Source organism: Neolamprologus multifasciatus, chromosome 16, assembly GCF_963576455.1.
Source record: "Neolamprologus multifasciatus chromosome 16, fNeoMul1.2, whole genome shotgun sequence".
Taxonomy (NCBI): domain Eukaryota; kingdom Metazoa; phylum Chordata; class Actinopteri; order Cichliformes; family Cichlidae; genus Neolamprologus; species Neolamprologus multifasciatus.
Window position 1 is genome coordinate 32981602 of NC_140454.1, and position 13965 is coordinate 32995566.

Consider the following 13965-nt stretch of genomic DNA (forward strand, 5'->3'; position numbering starts at 1 on the left):
CTGAGACTGTTGAACTTGCACTTTGTTGTATTATGTCAGAGATTAACTGTGTCGTTAAACTTCTTTACACTTATGTGGCCCACGATGTCCGACGACATCTCTGTTCTTGTTTCATTGAAGGAGAGACTAAAAGTTTATACGTGTTTGAAAATATCGAGTGCAAAGACGTAAATCACCACATGCTACATCGATGGTGTCGTGTCAGGACTCAACACCTCCTGAAACGCCGTGATTTTCCTGTATAATCGGCATTATTCTCCGTCCACGGTCACTTGTTAGAAACTGTATTAAGAACAGAAGAGGCTGCCCTTCTGTCCCCATCATCACCGGCCTCCTGGTTAGGCCTGACACATCTGGGATATAACGTTCCCCTCGGGTTCCCCCCCCTCTCTCTGTCGGAAACCCAAATGGACACACACGTGTTCGGAGACACAGAGTTGGAGCCATCGGTCGCAGCAACAACCCCCTTCATGTCCACTGGGAACAGGTACGTGTCATTTCCTGTTCTCGTCTTCACCTGTCACAACCTGACTGCAGCAGTAAAATCTGAAAACGCTGGAAGCAGAGAGCGCAGGAAGGAGAGGTCATAACAGCAGCAGGTATAGAGGTCTGGTTATGAAAACACAACTCAACTGCTGTTACTGTGTATTACTGTGTAATAACATGATCATATTATCATGCTTTCAAACATCCCAGCTTTAATAACATTGGATCCATTGTCTCTGCTTCATTTAGTGGAAATTTATACAGCTCATTATTAGGGATGGGTACCGGTATCCAGTGCCATGATGGCACCGGTTCTGACATAAACGGTAGTAACCAGACCGAAAAGCAGCGCACATTTCGGTGCTTTATTTTCCTGAGCTGTGATACACTTTGAATTCTAGCCAATCATTTTACATAGTAGGATAGTAGGCGGGTCCAGGTACGTACGTTCTTTTAGAGCAGAGCTACAGATTAAAAATGCCCAAGGCGAAGCGGTCAAAGTCTGGCTGTACTTCACAGCAAAAGATGCAAACTCAGCAGCTGCAACAAGTGCTTTAAGCTGATACTGTGGAAAGGAGGTAACACCTGAAATCCGATGAAACACCTGGCGACGCATAGCGTTTTTTTTAAAAGCCGAAAAATGCGCCGTATTTGATAGCTTGCTTGAGACCTCACACCGAGCGCATCGACTGCAGGTGTGGTGCCTGTTATCGGACGAAGAGTTAGCAACATCCCCCAAAAAGCTGAAGAGGAGAGTCCTGGCCCCTAGCCCTGCCAGTGTAGCAGAAATGATGAGGATGATGATGCAGCAGCAGCCGTTCTTCTCTGCGTGAGTAGCTTAATGTTGTTCGTGTGTAATTTACGTTGAGTAGGCTAACCACGTTATTACATTAATGCATGTAAGGTGAACTAGCAAACACCATCATAGCTACATGCAGCTGTCTTCTTGTTTGATGGCAGATACTCCCTTCACCCTGGCCAAAAAGGCTAAAATGACCAAAGAAAAAGTGGAAAACAGCTAAACATGAGAGGTTTTTGGACAAAGTTTGTGTTTTTTCCATTGTTTAAGCTGCTTCCAGCCAAGAGTGATACCGTATATGCCCCATAGCTGCAGAAAAGGCTAACATTGTTATCTTTTTACAAAAAAACAGCTGAACATGAGAGGTTTTTGGACCAATTTTGTGTTCTCCATTCTTTAAGCACCGGTTCGAGCACCGTTTAAGCACCGGCACCGTTTCAAAAGTACAGGTTTGGTACTGGTATCAGATAAAACCTAAACGATACCCATCCCTACTCATTATTACTGCTCAAGTTAAGCAAAAGAAAAAAAGTGTCAGGTTTGTACAATGGATTGTTTTAATGCTTAAATTATTGTCGAGCTGAAAAAAAATGCTTGCCACAGCTAACAAGGTCCATGCAACGCTAGCATATTATAATAAATTGTGGTTACACAGCTCAGTAAAGTGGCACACAGAGTAATGGTCCACATTCATCACTTTACACACGCTGCACACTAAAAAGCACTGCTGATAAACAACGGCTTCTGCTAAAATATTAAAAAACACAACAGGAAAAGGAAAACACCAAAGTTCACCTAATCCTTCACGACACACTAGCAACATGCTACTTACACAATGGGCTGGGAACACAATATAGTACACAGCTGGCCACTATTAGTAAAAGTCCCATGACCTAGACATGTTAATCCCAGTCCAGACATGTGGAAAACCCTCCTGCAGAGCAAGATGATTAACTTTAACCCCATGATATGTTGGAGAATCCATGACAGAAGCACAAATACTACAGTTATTCATATATATGTACGTTTGTTTGGACACAGACACAGGTTTGTTGTCTTAGTTGCTCTGAAAATCACAACCAAACAGAGGGAAGGACCAAAGATCACAGTGCAGCAATTATTACGTTTAAGAGTCATTTCAGCTACATGTAAAGCTCAGCAAATGATCTCAGGATAGATAAAGAAACACTGCCGGGTAAAGAGTACTCTCCTGGAGGTCAGCGTGTTATTATCCCAGAAGGTTCAGCACAAGGTGCAAAACCAGTGTTCAGTATCAAAAGCAAGACAAACCCCATCTGGAAGCATCCTCCATAATGATGGGCCACCAGTCTTTACTGATGATGCATAAGAAGAAAGAACCACTGGGATGAATTCTCAAGTGTAGGGACAAACTTCCTGCTCATATTCCACCAAATACAGCAAAGTTGCCTGGACAGGCAGTACAGATGGATGATAACCCACAAATACAGTGAAAGTAACTGACACATTTTTGCAGGTCCACAGGTTCTGGACAAAGAATGTGCCATAAAGTATTGAAAATGTAACATTTGGTTTCATATGACGCGCTTGAATCCTTGAATTAAAGCGGAGAATCTGGCATTGTAGTGAAAAAATCCAAATCCAGCACCAGGAAAACTGTAGCGTAGCATGCTGTGTACACATGCAAAATCTACATATCAGAGCACAAAGCCGCACACAGGGCAGATAAAAAGACGACGAGGACAAAGACAAAAATCTCTGATTTAAAGAGCACGTGTTTGGTTTTGAAATATGATCGTTTAACCCTTTAAAGCCGGTCAGACCGGGCACGCTCTGTTTTGCGTAACTATTTTTAAATCCCGGTAGCTCTGCAACCACGTGAGCTAGCGCAATAATTTTTTTTGCATATGAAACCGGAGGAGTTGTACTTACATCTTATGCCATCAGCTTGTCCTCGGTCACAGTTTCCTTCCACATATAGTTTTGCAAAAACTGCATAAAAAGCACTTGCAGCAACAAAAACATAATATTCCAGAAACACACTTTGCCGATCCGATCAGCTGTTTGTAACACTTCCTACGTCCATCAGCATGAACTATCGCATGTCCACCATGACCTGCCTGAAACCGGAAGTGACGTCATTTTGCGGAAATGTAGTTTTTTTAACCATATAGCCTCATGAGCCTATACTGGTGTTTTTAAAAGTTATGTTTGACTTTATGACTTTCTGTGTCGTTTCTGGGATGCTTAGGACTCATATTGCACTGCTGGAAATAGTTTATTTTGATGCATATGCTGCTTTTTTGCAAATTTGCATTATAATATTTATTTTCGTTTTTCCTGCAGTATATAAAAATTGGTGTATTTCAAAAATAAAACTATGAAGACACTCAAAATAAATTTCCTGTGGTGGGAAACTATTTTGTGCAACTTTTTTGTATTTACAGTTTTGAGGGATAAGCCTCTTAAATTTCTCTAACTAGAAATATATGTTAAAAAAACAAAAACGATTTTCAATTTTTTTCTAGTTTATTGCACTTTTTTGCAATTTATGTAATCACTATGCACTTAATTCATACATATTATTAAAATCTAGGTTGTAATGGTTGCATTGATGTATAGCAACTTGAAATGCTCCCAAAAATGGCTCCACAGCATGTAAACATATAATATAAGCGGACTTGGTTCTATGGTAGGTCTTAAAGGGTTAATTTATCGTATATGTGCAGATGTATTCCACTTTCATTCCTGCTACTGTGTGGGATTGTTCATTTATCCACGCATGCAACTTTATTTCATCTGCGTGTAGTTTCTCCTATCATCCACGTGTGTGCGCTCCTACCGGGCAGGTCACAGCCGAGAACCTCCATCCTCATGCCGATCCCGGCGGGCGACCATCTCTCTGGAAAGACTCGGATGTGCTGAGTCACTATCTCGTCAAACCTCCGCACCTCGGGAGTATCGTAGTGGCCGTTGCCCTCAAAGATCTGAGGAAGAATGTGAAAGGTGAGCACGAAACAGTTTCACTGGTGTAGAAAGACCTGAGTTCAGCTCATTCAAGCATTTGATGCTAAATTCTTTGACATCATTTCAAAGGCAGTCAGCAATACATTTTTGCCTGGTGTCCAAATCTGTTCGACCATTTAAAAAAATTATTAAAACAACAGAAAATCCAGTGGAGGCAGTCAAATGTTGGTATTTCACTATCCCGCCTGATGCGAAACCAATAAAAAAATGGAAGTCTTGATAAATAAGACACTAACTAGCATTGTTTCCCCGCCCAGAACGACATGTGTCAAAAAAACAACAGACAGAAGATGTTTCCTTTGATTTCCAAATCGTCTTTGTGGCAGAAGAAGCTTCTGGCAAAAGCACAAGATTTATTACAAGCTTCATACAGACAAGACTACAGAAATCCTTTCAAAAAACGTGGGCCGTGAAAGTTGTACTATTGGTTTCATTAATTGAACTGTATCCTCTGTGTTCCCCATTTCTGAAATTTTAAAAACCGTAAGATGAATTTCCCAGGACGCTCATTTAAAAAGATGAGAGAGAACAGGATTTTAGCATCAGGAGAAAATCCAGGCACTCAGTAGTGCTATTAAAGCGTTTTAAGACATAGACTCAGAAAGCAGAACAAAGTTTAAAGTGCCCGTCTCGCAGTGCGTTAGACGCCAGCAGTGCTGAGTGGTGATGCAGGAAAGACATTTTTAATTAACACCCATGAGAGACAAATAGAGGATGAGAGACGAAGAGAGGGAGAGCGCAGGACTCGGGGAGAGGAAGACACAGAAGCGCGAGGAATGACGAGCGAGGTGATTGAATTATTATCGGAGCCGAGGCTGTAATAAAGCGGCGTTTTTGCGAAAAATGACAAGAATGACGAGGAGAAAGAGAGGGAGACGGGGGGAAAGGCTCGGCTGAGAGACGGCTATAAATAAACTGCAAATGAGTGGTCAAAAACAAGGAGAGAGTGTGTGTGTGTGTGTGTTCTCCTCTACCTTAGCAAACCCAGTCTTGCTGTCAGTGATGTAGGTCCAGTCTTTGCCATTCGAGCTGTGAGCCAGTTTGTACTTCCTGACAAATGCTCTGTTCTCCGCACTGCCCTCCAGCCCTCGTGCACCTTGGGTAATAATGCCACGCACCATCTTGGGCACACCGAGGTCCACCTGCAGCACACAAAACAAAGTTAAACAAAGTTATTACTGCTCGCTCGCCCTCTGCGCCACGGAACCGATCAATTTCCAGATCCCCTGCTCATTGTGGCAACTGTGACTTTCCCGAGCATATAATCAATCAAACGTTGGTTTTCCACTGGGGAACTTTTAATAAGATTCAGGCTTTGGAAATGGGTTCTTCTTTCTATTCAATAGCAGTTCATGACCAAGGTCAGTTCACAAATGCAATCTAAACGACGGCTGAAAACTCCATCAGTGTTTAGAGACGCTGCTGTTGTCACGTGTGTCATTTTACAGTAATTTTGTGGGTTCGGTGGATGTTGTGATCGCCAGTGCAGGTGTGGAAAAGCCCGGCCTGCAGTATTTGATTGACCAAACCGTAGATTACATTATAAAAGACAGATGTGGATGCTTTTTTATGGCTCCTTTAGTTGCAAAAACAAGTCTCTGGGAAACTGACCCCACCCCCGCTTGATTTATCGCTTCATACGACCTTTTCTGATGTTCTGACGTTTATGGTCTCAGTGTCTGGTTTCAAGTGTTCTCCGTTATAAACTGAAGTGCGTTCCTATACTGTGCTGCCATTAAGAGTAAAATTTATGACAAAGCAGGTTTTGGTCAACGTCGTGGCTTCCTTGTGATTGACAGCTCACCCCTCGCCCCTCACATGCAGTTTAAAAACATCAAAAGACAGAGCAGATGAATGATGCTAGGCTATAGCGACATACCTGCAGCCACTCCTCTCCAACTATGGGTTGCGTTGGGTTGGGAAACCAGCCTGATCGACTGGCCACCAGCCTGGCGGCCCCCATGGAGCCGTGGATGTCCCTCATGGAGGACGCAGTGATTTGCGAGTCAGGAAGCAAACCAGACAACATGCCCTGCAGCTCTGAGCAGGGGGCATCTGATACATCAGAACACAGAGAGGAAGGAGTGCTTAATGCTACCGCTGAGGAGACGATTTCTATTTATTCTGCCAGCTTATTACGATCAGTGCACAAAACAAACATTGATACCCCTAATTTCTTTTCGTTTTGTTAATAAAAGAAAAGCAGTTTGGGAACATTTTGGAAAACATTCCCGTCCTGACTAAAGCAGCAACAACACTGGTGCTAAATGGCTGATTTTATGAATGTAAAGTTTGATGCAGTGACATGCTCTCCTGTCCTCTGCTGTTACAGCTCACTGTATGTTTACCGCTGGGAATTTCATGCTGCATATGAAACTAGTTGTGTAATATTAGAGGCTGCCCGGAAGCTAAAAATCTGAAATCCTCTGGAGTAATATACAGCACTCGGTTCTTTATATGTCGCTCGTAAGAAACAACTGCAGCAATTTATTGAACGATATGCAAACATACATGGAAATATAGTCTATAGGGCAACAACGGAGTTTGTACAACGCTTGGAAATCAATATTTGGTACGAACACCGTCCTCGTTAAAAAGGCTTTCTTCTAATTTCCCCGAGGAGCTTCAGGAACGGTTCTCCAGGCTTCCTGAAGGACATTTGAAGCTCTTTTTGGATGTTTCTGCCTTTGGTTGTGTTCTCTGTCAGGATGATCCCACACTGCTTCAGTAACGCTGAGGTCCGAGTTCTGGGGAGACCCATCCATGACTGAAGCTCCACTGTGTGTTTTTTCAGTTAGGATATGCCGTCACTGCACTGGCACTCACTGTTGGACCGTTCTCATGACCTCCTGCGTACATACTGACAACGACTTGAACTGGAAATGTCCAATTTGCATTCATCGCTCCGTCAGACCTGTAGCCACAGTCAGTCCAGTCCAGGACACACCACAAAACTTTCCTTTTTGCTAAAGCATATAGTTAGGGCTGGACCAGGTGACCCTGAATCCTCCCTTAGTTATGCTGCAATAGACGTAGGCTGCCGGGGGATTCCCATGATGCATTGAGTTTTTCCTTTCCAGTCACCTTTCTCACTCACTATGTGTTAACAGACCTCTCTGCATTGAATCATATCTGTTATTAACCTCTGTCTCTCTTCCACAGCATGTCTTTATCCTGTCTTCCTTCTCTCACCCCAACCAATCACAGCAGATGGCCCCGCCCCTCCCTGAGCCTGGTTCTGCTGGAGGTTTCTTCCTGTTAAAAGGGCGTTTTTCCTTCCCACTGTCGCCAAAGTGCTGCTCATAGGGGGTCACATGATTGTTGGGTTTTTCTCTGTATCTATGAAGCGCCTTGAGGCGACTTTTGTTGTGATTTGGCGCTATATAAATAAAATTGAATTGAAAAATTGAATTGAATTGAACCACTTCTTCTTCGGTCCTCCACTTTGGTCCAGTTTTCTTAAATTCTTAAGGACACACTGCACACCAGGCTGAGATATGCCAAGTTTCCAGCTAATCGCACTTTGGGAATCACCTTGTTGGTGCAAAAATCCAATTTCATGTCTGTCAAACGTTGTTATTTTTTATTGAGCCAACTAGCCAACATTTCTTTAGTTGAATTTTGGGACAGGCTGCTAGTAACAAAGTAACAAAGACACAAAATACAAAGACACATTTGCACAGGACTGTATCTGGTAAGTAATTTGGACATAACAGGCCATAATCTGATATTTTCATGATTCTTTAAACGATGCTGGACTTTCCAAACTGTTCTCCGTCTGCAGGCTCCTGCTACACCAAAGCATGTGTCTTTTAACAATCCTTCATAAATGAACGTCGCTTTCAGGTCTGGAATAATTCTGCGACACCTTTTGATCTAATCTGGGAGCAAAATGTTGCGTTTGTGACACAAACAACAACTTGTGTGTTACGCGGCGCGGTGCCTTTGAGCTGCTTTCCATCAGCCCATTTCATTATTTTGCCTTCCTGCTGCTGCAAAGTTGATGCATAATTTTAACCTGCCTACCAAAAGGGGGATTCTTCATGGGGAATTGGGCCAGAGAACTCTCAAATGGAAGCACTAAATGAAAGCATGTTGGAGATCAAAGGGATACTGTTTATTACACTGACAAATGGTTTTTAGTCCGACAAGCATCGAAATATGGTATTTTTATTCATGGCCATGAGTAATGACGAAACACAAAAGGAACCAAGAAAACCAAAGTGACCAGTTCTGATCTGGGACGAAGACAAGAGCGATGGAGGAAAGGAAGGAGGAGGAGTTAGAGGACAAAGGGAAGATAAAGAGATAGACAAAAGGTCAAACAGGGAGATGGACTGAAAAGGCAGCAAGTGAATAGGAAAGGGTGAGAAAGAGGGAGCGAGGGAGATGCAAGTGGGAAAGAGAGAGAGCCGGCTGACAGTGAAGGTTGACGGTGATTGATGGTGACATTCTTCAGGTCTTCACGGAGATGAATGTTTAATGCCGTGACGTTTGTGCCTCAGAATGGTAAATAATGAATCAACAATAAACAACAACAGCTCCAGCCCGGCTGGATGGCTCCTTCAAGCTCTACAGCAGACACGAAAACCGATTAGCTAGAAGGAAACGCTGTTCCCGTGTCATTTATTTTGTGTTTCTTATTTCCTGCATCAGTGTATTTTAGCAGCTCCTTTAATGTAGGCGTGCAGCATATCACCTCTACAGATAGCATAGCAGAAATAGTTTCAGCTCTCAAATGCACGCACACAGCAGTCGGACAGTGAAGGTCTCTCAGAAGCCCACTTCCTCTCACGCTCTGATGTTTCGCCCACACACAGGTGAACACAAACTCCCGCTGTGCCGTTTCTGATAACGGGGTCTCACAAGTACGGCGCCGAGGCGCTACTTAGCTGATGCAAACGCACACCCGGACGCACACGTGTGTAGTTTCTACAAATACACACGCTACACAAGCCCTGCTGGGAAAAATAGTAAAAGGTGCTAAAAATAAATGATTGATAAGTGCTGCGGTGCTAAAATGAAATGAGATTAAGGGAGAAGCGACGGAGGGAGGAAGAGCTGAATGAAGCAGGGACGGGAAGATTTAAAGAAGGGATGCGGGAAGAAGGAATGGTGGCTGTCAGCAAAGGTAAAAGAAGGACAGAGGAAGAAAAACATACTGACGAGAGAGAGACGGAGGGAAAAGTAGAGCAGAAGACATAAAAGTGTGATTTAAGTTAATGACATGTCAGTGACTGACTGCTTTATGTCTGCCTTTATAGGCTTGTGTAGGGCATTATCACATTCCCCCTGGCAGTGTGTTTGACTGTGCGTTTGCCTGCATGTCTGTGTGCTCAGAAAAGATACTGCATGGCCATTAGCAGGTATGTTTGGGCTTTTTTCAGCAGGTTATGGACATTTTCCCTGAAACTGCAGCAGAACAGTTCCTGCTTCTCGCCACGAGCCTCGGAAATATCAAACTCTGACATCCCTCGTTACAAAAACCAGCCTTGAAAGCGTCAAGACTTTGCATATAAACTCAATGTTTTTCTCATGACGGATGACAGGAATCGCAAGGTGGCAGGGATGAGCAAAAGGCAGGGCGATGCCCCAAAAAACAGGGCTTATATATGCTCTCACTCCTGAAAGCAGTGAAAAAGGCAGAGTGATATATAATGCAATTTCAGGTGTTAAAATAGAGTAAAAAAAATAAAAACACAGCCAAGATACCTGATATATTCCACATCCCTGTCTATCTCTCTATCACACACACACACACGCTCAGTATCATATTGTTTGGGTGTGATTGTGATTTGTGTGGGTGCTGAAATAGCCCTCCTGGATAAGAGCATATCTGTCCCTCACAATGGCCGCTACGATAGCAGCAGAGAGGCCCTAACCTAATAATGATACAGTGGAGCGGGACACACATGCACACAGATATGCTCAAATGGATTGAAACTCTCTGTCTTTTACCATATACGCACAGACGCACACACAAACACAGACGGTCTAATTAAGTTTTATCTATTTATAGTATTGAGCTGATTATGCTGGTTGAAATCGTGTTTGTTTGGCAGGGCTGCAGATGAAAGCTGAGAGCCTGTTCCTCTCTGATGTTATCACCCACACATCACACTCTAGTATTATTCTATTAGGACTGAGTGTGTGTGTGTGTGTGTGTGTGTGTGGGAGACAGAGAAGGGGTGTATGTATATGAAAGGGCAAGAGTGCACACGAGGGTGGGTGTGTTGCACGCATGTGAAAAGGAGAAAAAGACAAGAAGGCGGCATGAATAGAATTATGAATAGGAGTTAATGGATGGACAAATTACAAACCTGTTTATTATTAGATTACACAAATAAAGAAAAACCTTTCACATATTCCTGCACTTGACAAACTGACTCGTGTGTTTTCGCTGGAATCCCAGGAGGAGATTGACCCCCTGTCCCGAGAAAGTCTGAGAAACTCCGCAGGAAACAAAAGCATCATCTGTCTTACCCGTGATCTGACAGCCGTAGAGCTCGAACCGCAGCGCAATGCCGTTCTTCCATGTCTGAGGTTTGAGCCGCACGAAGCGGGCCAGGACCGGCTGTGGGATTCGATTGAGGACCACCTCCGTGGCGTCGGCGTTGGCGTGGAAAACCTGCAGACAGAAAGGAACATTTAGAAGTGCGACGTTTGGAGTCCGTCTGCAGAACTGGAGCTCAGTAAGGATAATGGGAGACAGCCCGATATGCTGAGTCACACTTCTATGAGCTGCATACAGCGATGTGCAAAAGTCATCTCTTTTATTTCCTTCCAATGAGCCAGACTTTGTCTTTTTTTAAAGGCTCTTAAGCCAAAGTTCTCCGGCTTCCTGAAGGACTTTGGCTGCTTTTCACTCATTTTCAGTCTCGTCCTTTTGCCTGATCCAATTTCAGAGAAATGCTTTTTTTTGCTTGTTTTTTAAGCTGCTTAATCCTGACCTATGAATCAGGTGACCCTGAATCCTCCCTTAGTTATGCTGCAATAGATGTAGGCTGCCGGGGGATTCCCATGATGCATTGAGTTTTTCCTTTCCAGTCACCTTTCTCACTCACTATGTGTTAACAGACCTCTCTGTATTGAATCGTATCTGTTATTAACTTCTGTCTCTCTTCCACAGCATGTCTTTTATCCTGTCTTCCTTCTCTCACCCCAACCGGTCGCAGCAGATGGCCCCGCCCCTCCCTGAGCCTGGTTCTGCCGGAGGTTTCTTCCTGTTAAAAGGGAGTTTTTCCTTCCCACTGTCGCCAAAGTGCTTGCTCATAGGGGGTCATATGATTGTTGGGCTTTTCTCTGTATCTATGAAGCGCCTTGAGGCGACTTTTGTTGTGATTTGGCGCTTTATAAATAAAATTGAATTGAATTGAATTGAATTGAATTGAATTGAATTGAATCACTGACACATGAAAAAGTCATCTATTTCAGGGAATGAACAAGAAGATGCAATGTAGCAAAGAACTAGTTTTAAGTTGTATCTTTCGGCACACTTCGAGAGCCATCTCTCGAGCGCGGTGGAGGCTCTTTTGTGATTTTCTGCTGCATTTTAGCCACCGCTGTTGGAGATCTTGATAAAACTGATTTTGCAAAACCATGTAAAGAGTGTCTGAATGCCAACGGCTTCATTTTTTAGCACAACAATGATCCCAACACTGATGTGAAAACAAACACAGTGGAACATTATCAGTCATGGACTGGTCTCTGCAGAGCTCGGACCTCAACATCATTGACGCATCGTTGAATCAGAGAAAGGTTCAAAAGGCAGAAACAACCAAAGAAGAGCTCTGAATGACCTCCAAGAAGCCCGGAGAACGACTCCTGAAGACTATTTAGAATTGCACAAACTCAGTTGTTGCTGTATTTCCATGTATGTTTGCAAAATATACAGAAAATGAGGGCAGCTCAGTATTTGTGCACAGTACTGTATACACATAATAAATCCCAGCTGTTCTGTACAGCAGGATTAACCTTCGAATGTTTTAAACTGTTCATTTTTTACACATTGGCCAAATAAACTGAAATTATTGTCCTTTTATCAGCTCACAGATATTTGAGTTGAGTTTTTTTCTCTTCTTTGGTTAATTTCTGTTAAATAAATAATGACACAATCGAATATTGTTGATATTAATCCGATGCTGTATGTACTTGACCTGCTGAGGATCACTTAGAAGTGAAAGTGTGAGCACTTTCTTTTCCTCTGACTGTAAGTGGTAGAAATATGACACATATAATACAACCATCTAGTTTCTTCAAACCGTGGCATGATGAAAAACAATAATCTTTTGCTTTGTAGTTAAGTTTACGCCTCTGTCCACAGCTGTGATTCAAGACAACACTTAATGAAACTTAATGTGAGGTGAAAAGGCAGCAGATTAATGTTTCTCCTCTACGTGATTACATAAAGCCACAAAATTAATAAAGTGACTGTTCACCGAGGAGGGAAGGGGTGCAAAGGTTCACTCACACACTCACACACACTCTGAGGGCATGCAGTGTGCAATAAATCACGGGCGTAAGTATGTGGGAGAGCATCCTCTTCTCACGTCCTCTCGACTCAACCACACACACATGCAGGAAAACAGCACAAAGAAAAACACACCGTCACCCCCTGATGCACAAACACACATGCACTAACACACTGCGTGCAGACACCACTGTCCCCCCACATGCATGTAATGTGTCTACTCCCCACACTTCCTCTGAAAACACACACAAGTTCAGATAAAAGGAAACTGAATGCAAGTGCACATTGCTAGAAGGATCCTTTTTGTCTTTGACATCAAGACTCTGTCTCTCTCGCCAACAGCCATCTCCGCTGGTCTCCCAGCAGGACAGAACAGCTGGAGTTCTGCTCTCTCGTTTCCTTTTCTCCCTTCGTTTCTGTCTTTTTCTCCGATGTCTCTATCTCGTCTCTCGCTGATGATAAACGGCTGTAAATTCAAGGACGATAATCCATGCTGTTGTTTCATTACAGGAGCAAATAAGCCTCTTTTTCCTTAACACTCTTTCTATTATGTTACATTAATGCTGAAAACATCATAGCGTGTTTATTACACAGAGCGGTAAGCCTTGTTCAACAGAGCCAAAGGCCTTGCAATTACTTGCTTGGCTACACATTTATAGATGTTTGCCTTTTTTTAGGTGTGTGTGTGTGTGTGTGTGTGTCTGTGTGTGTGAAAGATTAAAATCACTTTTTTCTTCCTGTCTACAATCCATTGAACAGCAGGACTCGTCAGGGGTGACAATATATGGATGAAAGGAGTTTGTGACTTGGAACAGAACAGAAGCAGGCCACCAGGCCAGCTGGGAATTGAACCCGTGACCCAGTGGGTGTACAGCACCAAGTCGGCCCCTGTGAACTCACGCCCTTACAAAAGCATTCATACTAGAAACTGTGACCTGTTAAATGATGGAAAAATGCCTACAGGCCCCAAAGACTTAATGGGATTGTGGTAGCAGACTGTAATTACAAGTGTGTGTGTGTGTGTGTCACTGTGTAAAAGTGTAATTATGAAGTCTCACTCTTAGGAGTTGGGGGCTGGCGGGTGCTTTCTGATTTCCCTGGGTGCCCACTGAAACATTTTCAGTGTAGACATATACAACCACACACACACACTTTTACGTGTGTGTGGATACTTCTGCACACGTGTATGTTTGCGTGAAAGTCT

General features: G+C 43.3%; 1 protein-coding gene across 3 annotated transcripts in view; it reads right to left on the bottom strand.

Annotated features, from left to right (window-relative positions):
• The window catches only part of nrp2b (neuropilin 2b), a 106692-nt gene that overhangs the window by 38853 nt on the left and 53874 nt on the right, over positions 1–13965 (bottom strand). For all 3 annotated transcript variants that reach the window (XM_085135317.1, XM_085135315.1, XM_085135316.1), the window contains exons 8-11: positions 10775–10919; positions 6171–6346; positions 5266–5433; positions 4107–4251 (exon numbers count right to left, since the gene is read on the bottom strand). In XM_085135317.1, the coding sequence (XP_084991443.1) occupies positions 4107–4251; positions 5266–5433; positions 6171–6346; positions 10775–10919 (634 nt within the window). The remainder of the gene's footprint in view (positions 1–4106; positions 4252–5265; positions 5434–6170; positions 6347–10774; positions 10920–13965) is intronic.